Source organism: Anastrepha ludens, chromosome 2, assembly GCF_028408465.1.
Source record: "Anastrepha ludens isolate Willacy chromosome 2, idAnaLude1.1, whole genome shotgun sequence".
Classification (NCBI taxonomy): domain Eukaryota; kingdom Metazoa; phylum Arthropoda; class Insecta; order Diptera; family Tephritidae; genus Anastrepha; species Anastrepha ludens.
In genome coordinates this window covers 28,239,625-28,264,137 of record NC_071498.1, presented here as the reverse complement: position 1 = coordinate 28,264,137, position 24,513 = coordinate 28,239,625, and the positions used below count along the sequence as shown (strand labels likewise).

Genomic DNA, 24,513 nt, shown 5'->3' with positions numbered 1-24,513 from the left:
TAATTTCCAGCACAAGAGGTTATTGCCAGACTCATTGTAGTCCCTAAGGCAAGTAATCAATTAATGAAATTCCATCCTGGAAAATTGTTGCTGCAGTCTTCGACTTCAACTTTTCCGCTTTTATTTATCTTTCTTCCCTTACTATCCACTGTATCGACTCTTGTTTGGACTCCAGACTTGTGTTTGAACTAGAGAATCCAGGCTTCCTCACCGTCACAATGGGGATGCAGATTTCGTCCAAATCACTCTGACATAACTCCAAAAAATCTTTACAACTCTTTCATCGTCGTGGCTTGCCGAATGGTCTGAGCCATACGCGGTACCCAAGTCGCACTAGATATTTCAGGAGTAATTTACTTGATGTCTGCCCCAAATTCTTCGATCGGCCAGTATTAATATTTCCAATTATCAATTAAGGAATAAATTGTTGACTTTTTCCGACTTTATCTTAGTCATTTTCGTCACTAGACACTAAGATAGTCGAGGCCATTTTATTCGATTCGATATGAAGGTGCAGTATCCTCAAAAATCAAGAATCCTCAAAACATTTTTGCAGAAATTAATTTTGGCGAATCTCCTTTTTTAACAAGGAATTTAATAACTTTAAAATTTTAAAAATTCATGAAACATTGGAATACAAGTACATCTCTTTCTAGTATCTAATATGTATAAGACAAGACCAAATAAAAAATAAATTTAAAAATATTCTCAAACAAGTATGTCAAAAACTATGATTTAAAAACTTCAACTCCAATTTCACTAAAACTCATAATTTTATTTAATAGAGTATTAACTATGACCCTAAAATATATTTTTCCCGTAAAGAGTGAATCGAAAGTAATAAGCGGGTGAGCTGTTAACAAATTTGTTTTATATTTGAAAGGCTCCCACGACTTCGCACGGAACAAATTTTTAATAGCTCTGCTGTGGAGATTCCGTCTGCGCATTGCTTGTTTTTCAAGCTTTTTAGAGCTAATTGGTTTCTTACAAAAGTCGTACAAGAAGAAGTCTAACGCCGTTGAAGGCGGCATAAAACTATTGCTCCCTTCATTTGTGGAAAACATCAGGATGCACACCACAAATAGTTGGATGAACTTCGCCAAACACCCTATAAAGTGGTGTAGGCGCAAAAATTGTAAAAGAAAAATTGTAGCTGTATCAATTTTTCTTTTAAATATTACTTTCAAGAAAAAGAAATCGACTCTAGTAATCGATTTTCACAATTTCCTCTTGATACCAATTTCTTATCACTCAGGAAGTTTTGCAATGAGCGAAAAAGGTGGTAAAGGCAAGCTTGATGTCAGGTCCGGACTATGTGGTCGACACATTAAAACTTCCCAACCAAGATCCGAAGTTTTTGGCGAGTCACTACAAACGTGTGTGGTCTTGTGTTGTCCTGATGGAACACAACACCTCTTCTGTTGACCAATTCTTGCCGTGTCTGTTCAATCGCTAGCTTCAAACGGTCCAGTTGTTGACAGTAGAGATCTGAATTTAGTGTTTGGTCATGCGAAAGCAACTGATAATAAATAACTCCTTTCAAGTGTCACCATCGCTTCAATCAACTCGTTTAAACGCACGCACGTTTTGACAAATACAGTACTCACTTTGGAAGGAGATTTGTCATTTAGGTCCGAGGACAATATTATAAAACTATGACTCTAAAATATGTGTGTATTTGCACCAACCTGGATTTAGTTTATTTAATTAAGGAATATAATTATTATATTATATATTCTTGCCAGCTTAACACTTATATATACGATCTATGAGGTTGAATATGACTAAGTTTTTCAATGCCGCTCCAGTAAATTAGAAGTCGATATATTTGACATTATTTAGTTCACTTAAGGGGACCGGTGGTCTAGGAATTTAAATAAATCGATTTTTTGTTGTTTCGATATTTGGAAAGTATAGTATCTTAAGAACATACCGTGAAATTTTCATGCGGAAATTCCCAATATTTTAGCTTCTACAGCCCATTAACTAGGTAGAGAGCGGCACGCGCGCTCCTGTACCTCAAACTTTAAACTCATTTATCTCGAAACGACTTTTTTCGACCTGGTGTTGGTAAATTCCAATTTTAATTATTTCGTTTTTTTTATTAAAAAACTGAAAAAACCCCGATTTTTAGAGTGTCAAAATCAAAACCGCGCAATTTTGTCAAATTTTTTGTTTTTTATTCTAGTACGAGACATAGCTACAGTCATACTGATTAGTAATTTTTTTGGTTTTTGTACTTCAGATAAGTAAAAGTGCCAAAATGGACAACACCGTTCAGGTTCAATTTTTCGGGAGAGCCAACTTCAGCGCCATTTTTAAAATTATTAAAATTTAAAAAAAATTTTATTTTTTTATTTTTGTATGTAAAAGAAGTTAAATAAAAAGCGTAAAAGTTTTAAAAATCGTTTCTTCATTTTTTTATTGTAAAAAAACTCCTGAAAATACCCTAAATTGGATGCATTCATAGCATAATTGAATTTGTTTAATTGCAGATGAAACATGTCAAAATGGCGCGAGTTCCTAAAAGGTATATTCAGAGGTAATCTCCCCAAGATATCAGTACAATCAATTTCAATGCTAGCGCATTTAATACAAAGGAACACGACAAAAGTATTTCTCTGCTGTGTAGTGATGTTACATTCAAAAGCTGACATTGAGAAGAGTTTGAAGGCAGTGACTTTGAAAAATTCAACGACCGTATTGCATATTTTATATGTACCTTTTGAATATGCGCAATTCTTTTAATGTAAGTTGCTTGGAAGGGACAACAGATAAAAGCGGCACATTCTAAATGGACTCTACGAAATGCTATATACAACTTTTTGAGACTATAAGGATCTGACTAACAAAGCTAATACTTTGCAACCCAACAGCCTAGGTCTGATTCTAGAAAACATCGGACAGCTACAGAAAAAATACTCTCCAGTGCCCTCATTATCAAGACAGGTTAAGCACATTGGATCACCAGTGATTCCCATGGTAGCCATATGCTCACCCCAGGCATTGTTCCCACTGATTACACCCACTGAGGTCCTTCTAACTAAGTTTTAAGAGAAAGGTCGCTAATTTCTTGTTTTCTTTCGCAAAGTACTGGGCGACTCTTCAAGACTCCAATTCAGATCAATGCCTTCTATGAGTAGACCTTACGAAGTCGTCAATTCATAGTTGAATTGATACATAATTGACATCTAGAAAGGCCTCATGGCCTAGTGGTATGCCTGCAGAGCCTTCATTAGCCAGTTTGTAGGCCAATTTCACAATGTCAAGGTACCCAAATAAGACATACTTGGTGTGTTTTGCAACACTGTTCAGTTTTGTCTTACATTCACCGACTAATTTCGAAGAGCGAAATACCCTATGATCAAAAAGTATCGGGAATGTGATTTTGGCTGTTTTCTTCGATAGCCTAGGCGTAGTGCACCATGAGCACCTTCCATCGGGCCAGACAGTCAATAAAGAATATTATTTATCCGTTTTAAAGCGTTTGAAAGATGCTGTACGTCGCAAACGGCCGGGAGTGTGGGCAAACAATTCTTGGATTTTGCAAGATGATAACGCGCCATCGCACCGAGCTCAAATTATGCTAGATTATTTGACCAAATACCAAGTAAATACCATCGTGCAAGCACCGTATTCACCTGATATGGCCCCGTATGACTTCTTTTTGTTTCCTAAGTTAAAGTTACCACTTCGTGGTAGGAGATTTGAATCGATAGAGGAGATCAAAGAGAAAGCGACGAAGGAGCTGAAGATCATCCCATCGTCGGCCTACCAGGCCAGGAGTGCATGGAGGACTGGGTTAAACGTTGGCAGATGTGTGTTGCTTCAGACGGGTTATATTTTGAAGGAAATAGAATAATTTGCCTGAAATTTAACTCTGTTTTGTTTTATTTAAAAATTCCCGGTACTTTCTGATCATAGGGTATACCCCGTAGATTTTTAATTCCGCCTACAGTTTTTAGATTAGACCACAAAATTTGGTAGGTGTAATATATGGTGCTTGTTTTTCTTGAAAAAAACTACTTGAAAGCATTGAAATAAAAATGCGTTTTTTATCATCATCATCATTCAATCGTCTCCGTTGCGGAGCATAAGGCTAAAGTAAATTTTTTCCATTTTGTGCGATTCCCGGTCATATTCTTCACTTACTGCCAGGTAAGATCGCAATAAAACTGAATTTGCAACTTTCGATGTGGCGTAGTAAATTTTAAGATCATCAGCATACAGGAGAAATTTCGAAAAGCAAAAACATAAACTTTTATCATTAATAAAAAACTGAAAACATGAATTTAAATCATTATGAAATTCAAAAAAATAGTACTGGATGAATATTTTAAATACTATATAAGACTTGCGAATATGCGCATTTTCGTTGGAAATATTACAAAAATAGTTCATCTTGTCACACACGAAAATTCTAGCTATGTCGCTCTTATTTTCATGGCGCTCAACGTTTTAATGCAATGCGATTAGCACAGCAGACGTCTTTCATTTTCTGCTACTAAAGTCTAAGTCGCCGTGCGTGTCAATCTAACACTTTTTTCAAATTTCTCTTTAAAAATTTAAACGCGTAGCAAACTTTTCGCCCGAATAAAGTATAAATGAATAATAATAAGTTAATCGGAAAGAAAGTGAATATATATGTGAATCGCTCTTACAACAGCCTAACCTACTGAAGTAAGCTCTACACAAATGTGCGCTGAATGGTGAAATCCGTCCGTATAATACACAAATTAAAGAACGGGCGAGACTTTTTACTCCTTTGCTAGTGTAAAAAGCGACAATAAAAAATTTTAGAACACTACTACTAACCATCCCATTTTGTTATAACCAGGTTTAATTCGCTTTCGACTGAGTGGTCAATGCTGGTGCTGCAGATGTGTTCAACAAGTAAAATGAAATCGAATAAAACCGAACTCGGTTGGGGTTAAAAAACGGTGAGCAAAATAACACGATGTACGCGTCCCAGCTCATTGAAAACAGGCGGCTGTAAACTAAACCAGTTTGCGCATGTCGATAAACCAGATGCAGTTGAGCAGCTTAAAGAGTTTTTTTGTTTTCTTTTTTATAGCAACACAGAACGAGATTGCATATGCACAGGCTTTATGTAATTTATGAGAGGGTAAATCCTTTTGTTTAAAAGAGCGGGTTCGTTTCTTAAGTCGTTTGTTTTAGAACTTTTGGAAAGTAGCGTTGCAGTGTTTGAGTTTCTATAGGTTTTTGTGGCTTAGTCATACTTTTCTGCAATTTTCTATCAAAAATGCATTCTTTTTTATCAAAAATTCTCGTTACCGATTGATAAATAAATTTAATAAAACATGGAAAGCTGCCGCACTTAACAAGCCAAATACTATGCATTTAACACTTATTGCTGTTCAAATGCTATAGTAGTGCGAATTTGTGTCTTAAATATATTTATTATCATGCAGAACTCCTGCTTAAGTCCCGAAAATATTTTGTAGCCGGCGACTTCTCTGCGATTTGTATACTTATATACATACACTTAGATACCAAAACAATTACATATATGCCTGTATATTTTACCTGTTGTGACTCATGACGGAAATTGTTGTTTGGCAAATTTAGCTGTAGCTGATTGACCCCCGTGGGACCGACACCACTATCCATTTTATTTCTCAATCTCAATGGTTAGCACCAGTTTAGTTCTAGTTTAGAAACCAATTTGTTTAAAATTACAAACTATAATTTACATCATTTGCAAAATGCTGCATTTTGAAGGCACTATTTTTCACTTAAACACACTTTTGAACTGAGCTGGTCTTGAGCTTTGCTAATTTTTCTTTTGTCCAGGCTCGTTATACGAAAGCCACCATATTCATGTGTACAAGACTCCGTTTGAATGTTGGTAAAATATTTCTTTAAACGTGTGCGTGTGTATATGGCAAAACACAATATACGCAAATAACAGGTCCGCTGAATTTTCCTTTAAGTGGCAGCAGAGGTGTAAACAGGTATTTTCATATTTAGGTAGAGGACAAGAGCGACCAGTTTTGCATTATTTGTTAGGCTTACATCTGTGTATGTGTGTATGTAGGCATGTATATCCATTTGATTCACATTTTTCACTTAATCACTGTATAGAGGCACTTTTATTTTTAAAAGGTGAATTTGTCTGCAAACGCAAGTGTTTTAATTAAACTTAATTGTATTTTTGCTTTTACTATTCATAGGTGTATGCACATACATAAATACCACTTTTATATCTTTTATTAAATTCCTTATGAATTACTACTTTCTGTTGTATACACCCATACGCGTATGTGCAGTGCGCTGTATTCCGAAAAAAATGGCAAAGCACTTAAGAGACGTCGTTCACTTTATTCGTTTTCAATACTGGTACCAGTACCACCCTTGGTGCAACTACACAGACGCAATCGTATCTATGTTCATATGATTATTCCAATAAGCAGGCATAGCGAAGTCAAAAGCACGCAACTACTTAGAAAAAGTACAGATTCCAATGTTCCAAAACAGGTAGATACACTCTGACTATTCTGTTTATGTTTGCGCTCAAATCGTCCGCCAGTCTCAACCTCTCGCGACAAAATCCCGCATGCATTTAAACTGGATGCAATGAAGTGCTGGAGACAGACCTAGCGCAACTCAAACTCAATGTTGAAAAGAGAGTAGCGCAGACTCTTTCAACATTTTAAGCTACCTGCGACTCGAACTTCTCTCAGCAACATTACCCACGAAGTGGTCAGCGCACGCTGCTGTTAAGTGTTCGCAGCAGTTAGCTGAGATTTAGTTTGGCGACAAAACTACAAAACACTCATACATAGGTATGCAATTAAATAATTCCATATGTGCAGTGTATCGGCAGCTTACCCCTGAGCAGCCACATGCTAAGCTCGCAGTTAACATTTTTTGGCGGATAGAAATATGGTAAATAATAATAATAATGTAAAATAATAGTAATCAGTTGTTCGATTGTTGTTGTTGCACATTCAACAGAATTGAATGTGGCCATTGTACAAAATTATCATACAAGTAAGAACATTCTTCTTCTTCCTCTTTTTGTTGACAGGCATCTAAGTTGGTGATGGTGTGAGTGCTTGATAATTTTGTTTAACCCTTTCGGTACGGAAAGCCGCTAACGGAAATACAAATTATTTTATATGTTGCAATGGGTGAAATAAAAGTCTTTTGTCCCATCGAAATTGTATTCGGTTAAAAAGGGGCGGTGGGAGGGGCTGGAACATATATGTCCCCTCAGTATTTTTATGGACGCATTTGTCCCGTTTAGTATTTTATGATCCAATATCGTTTTAAATAAAAGTTGGTTTTATTATGAATTCAACATATATTTAGTTTCAGTAAAGTGAAAAGAAGAAAACAATGAGCAAATAATACAGTATAAAAAAATTGGTTTTTACTTATGGTAAGGAGCAAACAAGAATACTGATGGGACACATACGTCCCACCAGGATAAAAATGCCAGTAATTTTTTATATAACACAAAAACTTTTACTTACTTACCTCAATATAATAATAGAGCACTAGCACAATAAATAAATATATTTTCAGTAAACTTTGAAGAAACCACGAAAAATCGCAAAAAAACCTACCACTTGTAAAATTCGCGTCCACTTTTGCGTTTGTTTTTTGACTAATGAACAAGTGGTTACCTTTTAACTTCAAATAACGGAAGGAAATACCGTTAAGAATGGCATTAACTACGAAATGGGATAAATAAAGTCCATTAAATTCGCTTAATTTCCAGGCTAGGTATCTTCAAACATGTGCCGGGACATATAAGTCCCGTTCGGACCGAAAGGGTTAAGCGTAGTGGCGGGGTTGCTATGCCAAACCTGAATTTTTATGGTAGCATTATGCAGAGTATACACGCTCCAACCGTTGCATCGACACGTTGTACAATGAGTTGGATGGCTGTTTCAAATACTTAACGCGTTATCCAACTTTATTATTCTCATTTTCGTGGGTTGAACATTTCGCAAAATGCAGGAATCAAGTGAAAATTTGTTCAATAATAATAATTGATTATAATTTTTTATTTTATTTATTATCTATTATTTGTTATATTATTTTTTAATTTATTTATTGTTTAACTTTTTTTATTTATAATATTTTTGTTTTTTTAGAATTTTTTATTTTATTTATTTTTTTATTTTTTTGGAGTTATTTATTTAACTATTTGATTAGCTTTTTTTATTTTATTTATTTTTTTTTGTGTATACTTAAATTTTTTTTAAAGTTTTTTATTGTTTTTTTTTTGTGTAAATAAACAAAAGGCCAAATGTAAACAGTTGGTTGTACAATCTTCGTATACACGTTCCAACTCATTGTTTAATCGCTAAATCCGCCCAACAAAAATTAAAACATTTTAATTTTTATGTCAACATTGGACCAACATGGAAATTGGCTGTACAGCCATGCTAAAGAGTACATGATATAAAGTACATTATCCAACATCCCCATCTTGATACAACAGTCGGAGCGTTTGTACTTTGCCACAAAAGCAATAGAATATCGACCAAAAAACCAAATATAATGTTTTTGATTTGGAAAATTTACAATAACAAATATTTTTAATATATTTCTCAGCTATAATAAGGCTTTTTTATTGAGAAATATCTAAATTTGTAAAACATTTTTTAACTTTTTCATCGATTTTCTATGAAATTTAATCATTTTTTAAGTAACCACGTTACGTGAAAGAGCGTTTTGGAATCAGTTGATCACAGGTGTGGGCTTTTTTTGAGATCAGCTAAGAGTGTCTTTGCTTATGGATAGATTGCGTGATAGAAATCGATTTTTTGCGCTCTTAAGTCAGTAATAATTGCCGCTCGGAGTCGGCTTGAAACTGTAGGTACCTCCATTTGTGGAATAACATCAAGACGCACAGCGCAAATAGGAGGAGAAGCTCGGCCAAACAGCCAAAAAAGGGTGTAGGCGCCAATTATATATATGTATAAGTCAGTAATAATGTCATTAACAATTTTTTTTCGTTCTCAATTCCTTGTTTTACGTTAGATTTAAGAACTTGATTTTTAATTTTGTAATTTAATTCGTATTTATGTGCTATAATAAACTGAGTATTACAACCATATTTATAAAAAAAATAATAATAATAATAAAAAATAAAATAAATAAAAAATAAAAAATCGCATTGACAGTTTCGCTTGCTGCTCATTCTTCATTATTTTCCATAACTAATTAGAAGGTTTAGAACTGTGTTAGCCTAGACGTAGACATACTTTGGCATGACCCTTACCATAGCAGCAACACGTGTTTCTAGTTAGCCTAAACTCTCGACACTAAATTTGTGATTACTTTCAATGAAATTCGTTTTCTGCATTCCACTTATTTTCCGTCTCTGGTATTTTTGATATGACCTGGTAAACAAAATGTGATGGAAATCTGGCACTTTTGTGAGCTGTTTATACGTGGTTTGAAAAGCCCATGCAGAAATAAAAACTAGATACTTAATTATTTGGGAAGAATTTATTCTATTTTTTCGACATAGTCTCCCTTTAGGCTTATACACTTCGTCCAACGCCCTTATAGTGTTTTGATACTTTTGGAATAATAGGATTCGTCCAAGTCTGAAAAATAGCCATTCGTTTCTGCCATCACCTCCTCGTTCGAATAAAACCTTTTTCCCCACACAACCATTTCTTCAAATTGGAGAAAATAAAGTAGTCTGAGGAAGCCAAGTCTGAAGAATAAGGGGGATGTGAAGCGAGTGGGAACTCCATTTTCATTAATTTTGCTGTCATGGAATTTTGCTAGTGAATAAGGAAAATCACTCGACTTCCCCGATTCAAAGAATAGGCAAACACAAAGCACAGAGAAATATACCGATCTGGCTTAGACTTGGTATGAGTTCTTCCAAAAGATGCTACTAACTAAACATAACTTCGATATGCTCTCTTACCTTACACGTACTTTTCAAACGATCCTCTACTCCCATTTTTAATATTCCTTGTAAGTACTGTAATTTGTTTATGGATGATAGTAAGTGCTTTTAAGTTTCAAAGTTATTTAACTTCTATTTTCGAATTATCAAGAATAAATTAGGTATTTGTTTTCGACAATTTCTAGAGCACCGACCAAGTACTACTTGTAGATCAAAAGATAATACCATATTGTGTTTGGGTATATTGAAATATTTCCTCTTCCATTTATTTAATATCATATGGACGTAAAGAATCAAATTAAAATGGCACTTCATTTCCAACCAGTCGCCTATCGACATTCAATGGTGAATGTGTCAATGTGAGCTCTTAGCAGATGCAACTTATGTACGTTTATGCACTCGTCATAAGAAAGAAAGTTGGTGCTGTGTAATACGTGATTCACACACAAAATACGCTGTAAATAAAAAAATCAAAGGCGTTGAAGTTGTGCCAAAAAAATTGTATGCTCTATTACAACAGATTTTGGTATTTTCCAATACTTTCTTTGGTAAAACCTCAACGCAAAAGTATTGAACATGAATGTCAACACTTAAACTATGTTCGTACTGGCGCCTAATTGGGAATTAAAACATTTCAGCAATTTAAGCCCTAATTGTAATACAATTTATTATACAAAAATTCAAATTATGAATTGGCAATTAATGTTGTATGGGCTTAAATTTGTGTCAGAATATTTATGCAATACTGTGAAATCTGTTTTATCAATAAAGCAAAGTGTCTATTCAATGAGAAAATGAAACAGCATGAAAATGAAATTACAGAAAAACTAAATGTTAAAAAAAACAACGATGGCGAAAAAAATGGATGATAAGTAAATTTTAAAAAATTCTATGAAAAGGAAATGTTATTTATAGCAACAAAACTTATTTTAGTTTCATTTAGCAGCTTCTACAACGACCTTTGAGTAGCGTTTTGTTCAAATGTTGCAAAGAGCAATAGTTGCTGTCTTCTGAAACTTTGAAGAATCAGCAAATTATCCCACTTTTTTCTGAAAAAGTCGGACTGCAATCAAAACTCGATTGTGTTGACTGGGAAAGTTCAATATATTGTATTTCTTATAAATTAATAAAATTCATTCTACAGTTGAGTTTTTCTCCATTTTTCTCACAGCGAATTTCTTACAAATAAAATCAAAACACTTTCACTGACAAATACGAATTATGTAAACTAAATTGTGTGTGTAAGAGTTGCCTCAGCTAATTGGCCTGTCTGAACAGAGTCTTACTAAGGAAAATTATAATATTAACCCAATTTCACTACGGAAAAGAGAAAATATCAAGCGTAATAATAGGTACACCTGTGTTCATATTAGAAGCGCCGCGAATTACCACGTTTTAACTTTTTTTTTTTGGTTTTATAAAAAGGGTAGAATGCACTACTACAACAAAAACATATAACAAAATTCTCCAAACTTTTTACAGAATTTACAAAAATGTAATAAATTTCAAAAAATTTTCATCAAACTTTTCGATTCATTGGAATCTTTAGAAAACTTCAAGGTATCCCATTTTATACCCCATCCAATTTTAGTGCAATGAGCTTGAGGTCGCTTAAAAATTGCATTGATTTTTGATTTTTTTTTTGCATCCGAATTTATTAAGAATTTTCCTCCATATGAAGCAGATGTTCAGATATTCTTTTATATAGATAAAAATGGTAAGCACCAGCAAAAAAAGTTGTGAAAAATCAGCGACAATTTTTAGTTCTTGAAAGCACTTTGCTATCCTAATATTGAGTAGGCTATAAAACTGCGGCGGCCATAGTCGAATGGATTGGCTATCATTTGAAATTCGGAGAGAACATAGGTTCGAATCTCCGAGAAACACTATAATGAAGAAAAAGTTTTTTCTAATAGCGGTCGTCCCTCGGCAGGCAATCGCAAACCTACGGTGTATTTTTGCCATGAAAAGGCTCCTCATAAAAAAGCATCTGCCGTTCGAAGTCTGCTTAAAACTGTAGGTCTCTCCATTTGTGAAACAACATCAAGACAGACGCCACAAATAGGAGGAGGAGCACGGCCAAACATCGAACAGAACTGTATGCGCCAATTATTTATTTTATTTATTTATTTATAAAACTGCATACCCAGAACTTTTCTAAAACTTCTTAATAAAATGTCGGAAATTTTGATAGCAACAGCGAAAATAAAAATTTTGAAAAATCAGCGAGAATTTCGAGCCAACTGAAACTTGCACTTTGTGAGAGACTACATGCCCAGCATTTTCTAAAAATTCCCAATAAAAAGTTCGAAATTTTGATATATATATTTTTAAAAATTTGTTAATTTTTCTTGAATTTTGTACCATGTTTGGGGCTTTTGTTGTAGAACGCGAGGAAATGCTACACTTCGCACAAAATTCGTAACAATTGGAAAAATGAAAAGGCATTTATCGCTTAATGCCAGAAAAACGCTTCCAAATTGTGGAAATTTACTTTGAAAAAAAACAAAAATTATAAATCTACTCGCAAAGTTCATAGAACACTGGCAGCATCATCGGTCCTTATTACTTTCGAAATGAGGAAGGGGCTGCCATTTCGCTGAATGGTCATTAATACGAAGAGAGCCATCTGCCTTAACCCTTACTCTGTGGAGCACTTACAGGCCACTTTGCTTGCAATAAACATTTCAATAGAATAGGACTATCTAGCACTAGTTTATGCAACTTCTGCTGTGATGAAGAGGAGTACATTGAACACCTAATCACCAATTGTACAGCATTACGTCACAAGAGACACAGAAATGCTTGGCTCGAACCTACTAAAGGATGAAGACTTGCAAAAGCTCCCTTCAAAGGAGCTGGTTCGATACCTCGCAATACTAAATAACTTAATAGAATATATCAAACTGGTCACAGTGCATAAAGGCCTTAGCCTAAGCCGTACAACCATTACACCATTACTTTTACGATATCGAGACATGCTGACTGAATTTTCCTTCCCAAAAATTAATCAGCTAAACATCAAAAACATTTGGTGCCAACAAGACGGCGCAACTTGCCATATAGCGCGTCTAACAATCGATTTATTACCATATTAAGCCAACGTTGACGCCACACGACCAGATCTATTGAAAAAAGTAGTCAAATATTGGACTGATCGAATGGAACAAATAACTCAAAAAATTAGTGCCATTAGTGCCGGATTAAAATTAAAAAAAAATTCCAACAATATTTCTGTTTCGTTTTATCATTTTAAGGTGGCACAAAATGAATCATCCATTTTTTTTTTTTTTTAATTATTTCAAATTCTATTCCTCTATTGCAATTCTACATCTAGAATATAACCCACATTGTTCGAACGCCAGCTTACCTTTTTCCTACGTCGATTAGAAGCAGTTGAGTGTGGCGATCCCTTACCACTACCGTCTGGTTTTCCGAACGTTTGCAAAATACCGCCAAGATTTTGTATGTAACTTTGATCCTTAATTTCCGCATTCCCAACACTTCCAGTCGCATCGACCACTTTTCGGCCCAGGCTATTGCTACGCGAGCGACAACCCTCTCCGTCTATGCGATGTTTTTGCTTTGAATACACTTCGTTAGCCAAATTTATTTCTGCAGCCGCCTTCCGAATATTGCGCCGATTCAAAGACGCATTGTTGTTCCTCTCCACAATTTCTGCAGCCGTATTATTGCTAGCCAAGTATTCACCGGAAATGTGCACTTTGGGTACTGACACCAACTGTAGACCAGCGGCACCAGTTTCCTCCGGAAACTCATGCAATTCATACGGATAACGGGGATCTATTGGCTGCCCTGCCTGCCGCGGATACATGTAAGCATCGCGTAAAAACATTTTCGTGGTAGTGTAAATACGATCGTTAATTTGATAGAGGCCATTTGCACCCGGACCTTCGCCACCACCTGTGATGCCGTTACGTATGAAGGCTGTAGGCGTGTAGCCAGCGCGTATGTAGCGCGCCTGGGTATTGATTGTGTTAGCACCACTACCATTGCCGCAGTTACGACGGACGGCTGTTGATTGCGGTGGCAACACAGTTCTGCGCTGCTTCGCCTTAAAACTATGTCGCCGCGAATTATACTTCAAAAGTTTCATTATACCGTTTGAGTGGACCGCAGATCGTTTACGTTTATCAGTATTGTGGCGGCCTAAATGTAGGCAATACTTTTAGACAAAACTTGAGCGTTCTTGTACAGTGCGTACGCTCTGACGTATAGTACATTTTAATAGTTATATGAAGCACTTCAAATATACTCGTACACTCGTTTTATTAACCGCATTTTCCTATGTAGCACTTTCACCCGTGAATCTTGGGAAATGAATGACAGAAAATTATTTTCACATTAGCGTACTGCTATTGTGGCCTTTTTCTTTCACACCCAACAAACGCACAAAAGCAAAGTAATAAGCCAATTAGTTTATTTGATCGCTTTTCTTTACTGCCATGAACCGTGGCTGCCCCATACGACGCTCATCATTTGTTTGTCACTTGCGCGTTTTTGTTTTTCCTGAGTGTTTATTCATTTTCTTAGCCATACAAATGCATGCAGTTGTGTTTTGCACATTTGAGTGGGTGCCATTCTAAGCTGTCACTAAAATGACACACTTCGAAAAACGCCCTTCATCGACGCTTTCAAACAGTCAATAATGAGCTAATCATTTTCTTGTTTTTTTTTTTTTTAGATTTCCGTTGCTTTTCTACTAGATTTAGTCTTCCGATTACATCCTAAATCTTCTATTGACCTGAATACCACGAATCGCACCAATGTTCGGTTTTATATGCACGGAAATCGTGTGGAGTGGGTAACAATAACAATTTAATAAGGATGCACAGCACAAAATAACCGTTTGCTTATTTGGTTACTTATTTACACTTCTGCACATTTCATCCTTAAGCTTTTACATTCGTTTCTGACGCGTTTCTGTTTACCGATTTCCAGCCCACTTGTTTTAACTGCGACCGCTCATTTGAAACTGAAAACAATTTTCATATCAGAAAAGGTTCGACTGTTTGAAGGGAGAAAACAAAGCAGAAAATAGACGTTGAATAGAAATGTTGCAGCACTTTCCAGCGGCTTTGATAAGTTTTCCAAAATCATTTAGATTCCGGGGCGTATACAAAGATAAGCGCTTTTTTATGCGCATACACACATACATACTTGTACATTCATGTGTTTATGCATGAATCTGTGTGTAAAAAGAAATACGCTGACTAATTACGGAAAATTGGTGTAGTCTGGCTTGCCATTTATTTTATAACTGTATGAAAAACTAGTACGTTCAGCGAAAAATTGTATTTAATACGTATTGGTTAGGTTAGGTTGAAGCGGTTGTCCTGTGGGACACACTCAGGCTCGTAGCAAATTGTGATACCGCGTGGGGAACTTGGCTCTCCTAAAACCAGTGTGTGAAAATATAAAAAAAAATAATTGGCGTGGTATTTGGCCCCACTTCTGCTAGGTATTTGGCCCAGCTCCTCTGCCTGCCGAGGGGCGATCGCTATTAAAACCAGTGTGTGCTTTTCAAAAACTTTAGAATATTCCTGATTTATGCAGAACTGGGATCTTACAAGTCATTAAAAAATTGTCTACCTGGAATAGCAAGACTACGTCTGGATAGAGCAGGACAATGGCACAGAAGATGCAAGATCGTATCTTCCTCATCTAGACAGCTTCTGCAGAAGTCATGTTTTTTCACATCCATCCTCTGGGCATGCGCACCTATTAGGCACCTCGTTATAACTGAGATCAGTGCGCTAAAACTGCGCTTATTTTGGCTTAGCAGAGATTCTGCACGTTTAAGATTGAGAGTCGACCATAACTGGCGGGCGATTCTGCTGATAGTTTCATTACGCCAACTTTCATTCGTTGCTCTTACGATTTCCTTAAAGATAAGTAGGGATTGTAAGAGTATTCATATGCCATTGTCTGTGCACTCATCGGTCAATTTGGTTGCCGACTGCTTTTGTAAGGGATTTCAACGCTGCCTGGCTATTAGTGCAAATGTAAATATCATCTCCGGGTATCGCATCACACTGTACCAGTGTCGTGGCTTTGATTATTGCTATCAGTTAAGCCTGAAATACACTACAGCAATCGGAAAATTGTTTAATGTTATGACCGCATGCTGCAATTAACTACTCCAGTCGCGATCTAAAACGCCTACACGCCAACTTTATTTTGCCCTTTGAAAGTGTGTGTCCGCAAATCAAACGAGCAGTGGTAGGGAATGTTGATGTGGAGCCAGGCCTAAGTCTTCCTCCCCAAGTGAGCCGGTGAGGAGTTTTGATGAAACACATATTATCTTCCAAGATCTTTGGTAATGTTTATAGCTTTAATGGGTGTGAAACAATTTCTGTATGGCAGTTTTTTGGTACAACTCACGACTCATCGTGACTCTAGCATCTACTACCGCACTCTACTCTCCTATATATTTTTCGGATTTCCGCCCCTGTATAGGCTTGTATGATGATATATCATAAATTCCACTTATTTTTGCTTCCATATGATGAAGGTTTTTAATTTTCTAAACTTTGCTTTAGATTCTCTCCGTATTTTCTTCTACATTCAAAAGGTGATCAAGTTGGAGGTACTTTTTCCAATAGGATTTTTTTGACAAATCACGCTTGACTACTGTGAAACGAAATACATAATTTTTTTCAGTATTCTTTAATATTTCATCAGGGAAAAAGTGTTCATCCCACGCTCAGGCCAACTTATGGTGTACATGGATGCGGCCTATTTTGGGCTTAATGACTACGTCAATAGGCAAAATTACCATATTTGTGCTGAAGAGCAACCCGAAGCCATTCAAAAACAGCCAAAACAATCGTTTGGTGCGGCCTATGGGCTGAAGGAATCATAGGCCCATATTTCTTCAAAGGCTAGGCTGGTGCCAATGTAACAGTGAATGGCGAACACTATCGCGCCCTGATACACGACTTTTTGCCGTCGGAAATTGAACCCCGTGATCTTCACAATATTTGGTTCTAGCAAAACGGCCCTACTTCCCATACAACCCGTGAAGCAATGGATTTACTGCGTTGTCGTTTCTGTTACCGATTTATCTCTCGTCTCAGACCAGATCCTGTGATATTACACCTTTGGACTGTTAATTGTAGGATATGTAAAATCTATATGCTTTGTGAATAAACCAGCTTTGATTGAGACATTGGAAGTGAACATTACTAAAGTTATTCACGAGATACCAACCGGAGTTCTCCAGCGAGTCATTCAAAATTGGTGTTTACGGATGGCCGAATTTCGGCGCAGTTGCGGTCAATATTTGAAAGGGGTTATCTTTAAAAAATAAATGTAATGAATGGACTTTCAACTTGAATGATGTTTTATGGCACTTTCGACCCCGATACCTATAAATTGATCACCCTTTAGTATATTACTTACATTGCAAAGCAGGTAAGTAAAAATTAAACTAGAATTGAAAAATCTGTGCGTCTTTCTAATAATTTCAGTGGCTTCCAGACGGAATTATTGGCAATAGAGGATACTTTGGGCTTCTTTTAGGCTACTAATCGCAGACTTCTGTTTTAAGGGCAATATCGCTATTCTTTAATTCGGCCACAACATTCTCTAAACTAGTGGAAGAAAGAAGGAAACACCTCGAGCAAATACCATAATGTTACTTTAATCTAGGTCCACGACATCGTAACATTAAATGAAATGGAAAAGCAGGCGAACTGGCAATAGGGGAATCTGCCATGAGTAACAATCTTGCAGAATTAGTATTCACAGTAGTCAAGAATGCAATCTCCTCAAAATACCTACGAAGCGCGGATTGTAGATGCATGCAAAGTCAGCAGAACGTTATGGGCTACCTTTAGTATGACCACAAACAAACTTCAATATTGATAAATATGAAATGCAGGGATGCCTGTAGACTCACGGCAGTGATAATTGGCCCTTGGCCCATAGGTGAGCAAGCAGCCAAAATGGGTACCCCTTGCAATTTATGCTGTCATAGTTGTAATCAACCGAAGAAAAAGGAAACTATCCTCCACTTCCTCTGTGAATGCCCTGCCCTGTGGAAGGCGAGGTAGTTAACCCTTGGTAAACCACTTTTTGAGAACCTCGAATAGCTGGCTGGTACAAACATAACCAACCTTATAAAGTTTCTCAATCGCTCAGGGAATATGACAACAAAATGTTGAGGATGCGCTAATTAGATTCTTGGTGAATCACCTCTTAAATCAACCAAGCAACCACGCAGGCGCACGGTAATTTTCATTTATTCGCTAGTTGGGTTAGTTCAAAATGAAGAAACCAAATTCATCCTTTGTGACAAAACAAAATTGGCGTGTATACATCTGCGTGCGTTTTGATGGTGTTCTACAAATGCCGAATCGTAATGGCAAATGGTTTTCATAAGGAGCTTTTTGGATATTTTGTATTTGCATAGCAAAGAAATGAGAGCCAAGATGCCTTAATCTTAGCATCGTGAGAGCAGGGCAGATGACTCAAGAAGGACTCGAAATAATACCGAGACTCACAGCAGTGTAGCGGACAGTATTCGGTTACAGCACTTACGACACTCTAAAGCTGAGATTTTGTTAATCGTATTGAGACTCAAAATGTTATGGGGATTCCATTATGAAACTTACAGCCATTACTGAGCATAATCTTAGCTATAAAAAAATTAATAAAAAAACTCTAATAAAAACAAAAAAAAATATTTTTTTCTCAAAACGATTTTTTTTTTATATTTTTTTTTTTTTACACAACGGTAAAAAAATTTAAAAAAATCTGAAAAGAAATGCAAATCCATACCAAAAGGTTCAAGATTGAGTAAATCTCAAAATCATAAAATTTTTTTTCAATCAGTTTTAAACTTTATCAGGCTGCAAGGCATATCTTTTTAAGGTGATAGCAGTAGTAAAAAACTAAAATGATTATTTACTAAAACTAAATGATTATTTACAAGGCAAATTAATTGAATAATGTACCAATAACAAAGAAATGTAAATAAAGTCTTTCGAGTGTCTCGTTTAAATTGTTCGAAGTAAATTCGTATTATTATTAATAAAACTTTCCTAGATTTATTACTTACTCCTGGACGATGAGCAAGAAATAAAGATTATAATATCTGAAGACCTGACGGGATCTGCCCATATCTTCTTTCTTTCTTTTTCTGTAAATCAAACACATTTGACCATTTTTTTACTTATATTAAACTTCCTTTTCGTTTTTTTTTTTGTTGTTTGTTTGTTCATTAATTGTTTTGCCAATACTTTGCTTTGGCAATCAATCGTACAAAATACTGTTGTTGGTCTAGTGCCACCACCTGTAATGAATGCGCCTTATCAGGCTGTTAAATTTGAAAGTTGTAAATTTGAATACGAAAGCGGCATCAAACCCTAATAAACCGATTTTTAGCTGAATTGACGACAATGCCCAAAATACTTGGATCACTGGACATGGAATCGCTATCTATATACACATATATACAGACACATACATTCATTAGAATGCATATAAGTAAGTAGGCTTATTATCTATAGATATAAAAACATACATACATTTGGAAATGCATACATATGCACATTTACACTATGCGTTGTACTTACAAAGAATTCATCCTCAATGACGGGATCAGCAAGCATCTCTATGGCTTCAGTCATTGAACGGCACGTTCTATTCGTATTCTTCTTCTTCTTCAGCTTCCGGCCCAGCGTGGCAGCATCACTAAACCGATGAAGCAGTTTCTCACGCTTACGCACAGCCGTTGGACTTGACGCGGAGTTGGCATGGCAAAGTAGCAACGAGTAATTGTTGTTGTTACCGACCATAGAATTACTAGCTGAACTCTTGTAAGCATTTACATAAAAGTTCGGCAACTGATATTGGGCGGGCGCTGTTAATGGACTGTTCGAGTCCATTTTCTGAATTAGATTATAATCGGACTGAGGGTATTTGCTCGGCATGGGTGAGACGGTGCCAGTGTTTTTAGCCACAGGAAGTTGCTTTGGCTTTGGTGGAGGTGGCGGAGGAGGGTCTTTCATCAATGAAATGCGACGGGGAGCAGCACGCGGTAAAGAGCTGGTGTTGGTATCTACATCACTATAGCCGATTTCTCGTCGGTTACGATCGTTTTGTTTTTCTCTGCAAGTAAAAGCGTAGGAAAAATTAAGAATTTTCACAACTAATCGTGGATTAAGAACCGGACATATGTGCATACATATATAAATTTATAAATATAGCTTTAAAAAAAAATTAAAATATAGTTGCAAAAATTATTAGTTGTGAGAGAAACAAAGTAGATACCCTAATTGTGGTGACGACGACAACGTTTCGGAAAGTCGCTGAGACGGTGTGAAGATTTTCCTATGATACTTAAGCTTTAATTTTTGGTTCCACAAAGCATTATTAACTGAAGTTGTTTCAGAATTCGAGTCTAGCGGACTTAGCGATCGCATCCTGTTGTACGGAGTTTCATTCGAGTTGCCGTTAACATCAACGCCGGTATACTTCGGCACAATGTAGCATATGAAATTGTGTGCTTCATAATCAACGTGTGACATTTCTCTTATTTTATTGATGCTCTAAAAAATTAATGCATTTAAATAAAACCCATAACTATTTAAAATAATTTATTAATTAATTATTTAATTATTTTTCTTGAACTAACTTAGTCAATTGGACATAACCCGATGCAGCAAATACAAATTTATGGATCTAAGTAATTTAACATTTATTTAATTTAATTTAAAAAAACACAGTAATTAATAATGCGAATCACTTCAGATTTTTTTAGATCTTTGTTTAGGTAAATCTATTTGGTTTCTATTTTCGACGAATTGACTCCAACCGGAAAAACGTTAATTCTTTTAGCTCTCTAGAAAAATAATACTACTCTTTGTTGGCAGATCGAATAGAGCTGATTAGACGCTCGAGAAGCTCATACCTATTTTCGACAATCGGTTCTTCACCATCATCGCCGTTCGTAACATTGGTTTGGGGAAAAAGAAATCATTATTTTTGCGTAAATGGTTTAAAACTGTTTTATGGTCGACAACGATACAACTACAAACATCGCTTATTTCTGTGATTTTATCGACTTTACCGACATTTTCTTTAATAGCAAAAATGCCTGAACAGAATCGACGAAACAAAAATTGTTCGGAATTAGCTGTTACAGTATACGCACCATAAGCACCATTCACAATTTCCGCTGATTGTAGCCTGACTTGCATTTTCTCCTTTATCAAAGAAAAACTGTACCGAATTTTCTCTTTGTTGTCTTCCATTGTTAGCACCTTGTAACTCACAACTGAATCGAACAAACAAAAAATAGCAAACGCATTTTTAGTCTGAAACGTCACCTTGACAGCGAGCATAAACTTTAAATTGTTTGATCAATACGTTACGAGATATCGATCACTACATCCATTTACCCTGAAAATAATTTATTTCTTTTTCCTCAAACTAATATTTGAAGTTTCACGTATGTACTATTTTCTAAAGCACATACATACATATATTTCCTGTAGAGCTTCTCAAAAGTAGCTTCATGAAAAGTAGCTCCCTATTAATACCAAAATAATGTCTTGGTTGAGGAACATGTGAATGCACTTCCGGACGTGGGCTCAGAAAGCGAGTGCAGAGAGCATCTAAAACAGCGAACGTACGACTGATTTAATAAAACTCACGAGCGACAGTAATAATAATAACAATTGGCGCTTGCACCCTTTATTGCGTGGTTGGTCGAGCTCCTTCTCCTATTTATGGTGTGCGCCTTGATGTTGTTGCACAAATGGAGAGACCTACAGTGTTAAGCCGACTCCGAACGGCAAATGGTTTTTATGGGGAGGTTTGCCATTGCCTGCCGAGTGGCGACCGCTATTAGAAAAATATTTTTCTATCAATTTGTTCTTTCAAATCACGGAGATTCGAACCCATACGCTCCCGAATGGTAATCACGCACCAACCCATTCGACTAGGGCGACGATTGCACGATAATGGCGTCGGGCAATGACATCGATGGCCTGTGTTCCAAAGTGAACAACTACCTCACCGACCTTTCTCGCTTTTTCACTGCGAGGAATCTCCAACTTTCCCCCACCAAGTCCACGGCGACCCTTTTCACCACCTGGACAAAGGAGGTCAAGCTGTCCCTTAAGGTAAAAGTCGACGACACACCAATTCCGACTGTGAATAACCCCAAAATTTTGGGTGTAACCTTTGACAGCTTGCTCTCCTTCTCTGCGCATACAACCGCAATTGCCACTAAAGTCCAAAATCGCAACAAGGTCCTCAAATCGCTGGCCGGCAGCACTTGGGGCAAAGACAAAGAACTGTTGCTTTCGACATTTAAGGCAATTGGCCGGCCGGTTCTCAACTATGCTGCGCCTGTCTGGTCGCCTGGAACTAGTGATTCGCAGTGGACCAAGCTACAGACCTGTCAAAATACCGCCATTCGGACAGCGACCGGGTGCCTCCTGATGTCACCTATCCAACACCTTCATAACGAGGCGCAAATGCTCCCAGTTGCGGAGCACAACAAATTGTTCAGCAAACAGTTCCTGCTCGGATGTTACCGTAGGTCTCATCCCTGCAGACACCTGCTTGAGCCCGAGCCGCCTCCCAGGCACGTCAGGAGACACCTCCTTGACTACGCTGGCGATATCCAGAACAAGACTGACCGTAACCTACTGGACCGGACAGTATTTAGATAGTCTATAAACGACATTCACCGGGAGACCGTTACCACCTTCTTGAACTCCCGTCCTGTGAATGCCGTAATCGGAGTCCAACCACCACCTATCGCAGATGAAGAGCTCCAGCTTCCCCGTGAGACCCGTGTAACACTGGCGCAACTACGTTCTGGAAACTGTAGCAGGTTAAACTCCTACATATCCAGAATCGACCCCGACATACCAAACACATGTCCGGCATGCGAAGGTACCCCGCACGACACTAACCACCTCTTCACATGCCCCCTCAAACCGACTCATCTAACCCCCCTCTCCCTTTGGACCCAACCTGTCGAAACAGCATGTTTCCTGGGCCTACCCCTAGATGAGCCAGACGAAGACGAACGATGATATGCCTACACTGACAGGGCTACCTATGCTGTTAACAACAACAACAACTAGGGCGACCGCTTTGAGGCATTGCGAGATGTCGTGATGTTGAAAATATCTATGAAATTATCCCGAATATGGTTAAAGGTATAGAAAATGCACGTAAATGAAGCTACAAAACAATTCGATTGCTAGAATCTGCATTTTCTAAATTTTTGTATTAAACATCCTAAATCGCATATTGCCTCTTTAGAAAATAGAGATAGTAAAACTAATAGCCTAGACAGGCGGAATTAAGTGCAAGTAATGTAGATTGACAACTAAACTTAATTCTCATTTAAGCGGATTAGGGGAATTTTCGAGGGCAACATTCCCGAAAAATTACAGTTAATATCTACTGTGAATGAACAATAATCAGACTTTTCAAAAGAAGAACAAGAAAAACTGGATGCAATGTTTGCACTAACACGGTAGTATTAGGGCAGCTAACACCCATATTTGTTGCCTGCAATCCATCTTTTACTGATAAAACTATCCAATAAACAAATCAGCTGTTCACTGACGTAACAACCGTTTGTCACACTACAAATTTTATCAGAATTAACTGCGCTGGTAAACCAGATTAACGTCGCCGCCTGTTTAGGCTATAAGATGCATCAGAAATATAAAACATAATTCGAGATAAGTATTATATTGTACTATGTACGTAGACTAGACATACATACATACATACATATGTAGTATGTACACATGTAGAATATTTTTCTGATCACGCATGTGTGTGTGCACTTCCATTCATACATTCGTAAATTAAACCAAAAATTTGTGAATTTGCACTAAAAATAATACACCCTAAAGGAGGCTAGGCTAAGTAACTTTTGTAATTCATTTCATTGTCTAGACTATTAATAGATATAAAATGTATTTGTTTTTCGTTTCCAATGGGATTTATTTTATCGCTAGATCGGAAGCGACTTTGCATGCCGGTACGCGAGCATCCGATTAACTGCACGGCGCGAATCACGGAGTTTCTTCTCCCGGATTTTTATCAATACAATCAGAACAAATAACTGCAGGTATAATTTGAACTATTTTTACTACGAGTATAAATATATTCGCTTGCTTGTAGATTAAACATAATGCAGTTTTAACACAAAGAGATTAAAACATCCCGTATGTTTGTCTACTTATTCGAGCAATTGCTCCGACCGCCAGCTGCTCACAAACTAAAGAAGTTTTGAAAGAGCCACACGCTACATCCAAAATAAAAATATGTATATGTGCAGATGGATGTAAAGATGTGCACATGAATTATTCACATACGCACAAAGGCACATATTTACGTACACACATGTATATATGTATATATATACAATATATTTTTCATTTGCATTTGGAAACATCGGCACCACTGAAAGACGTGAGAGAAAGTAGACAGAGAGAGAGTCGGACATCACCACCCCGAATCATAAAATCAGTAATGTAGAGAGAATGGATATTAAATTAAATAATATGCATGTATGTATGTAGAAAATCAACTCCATACTACAT

The 24,513-nt window shown here is 36.7% G+C and overlaps 1 protein-coding gene across 6 annotated transcripts in view; it reads right to left on the bottom strand.

Moving 5' to 3' along the window:
* The window catches only part of LOC128867065 (tight junction protein ZO-1), a 93,548-nt gene that overhangs the window by 52,137 nt on the left and 16,898 nt on the right, over positions 1-24,513 (bottom strand). For 3 of the 6 annotated variants that reach the window (XM_054108169.1, XM_054108162.1, XM_054108202.1), the window contains exon 3: positions 19,507-20,041. In XM_054108169.1, the coding sequence (XP_053964144.1) occupies positions 19,507-20,041 (535 nt within the window). Of the gene's footprint in view, positions 1-5,547; positions 6,647-13,274; positions 15,018-19,506; positions 20,042-20,203; positions 20,449-24,513 lie in introns of those variants that run through there. The other 3 variants (XM_054108175.1, XM_054108181.1, XM_054108187.1) reach the window with 3 other exon arrangements.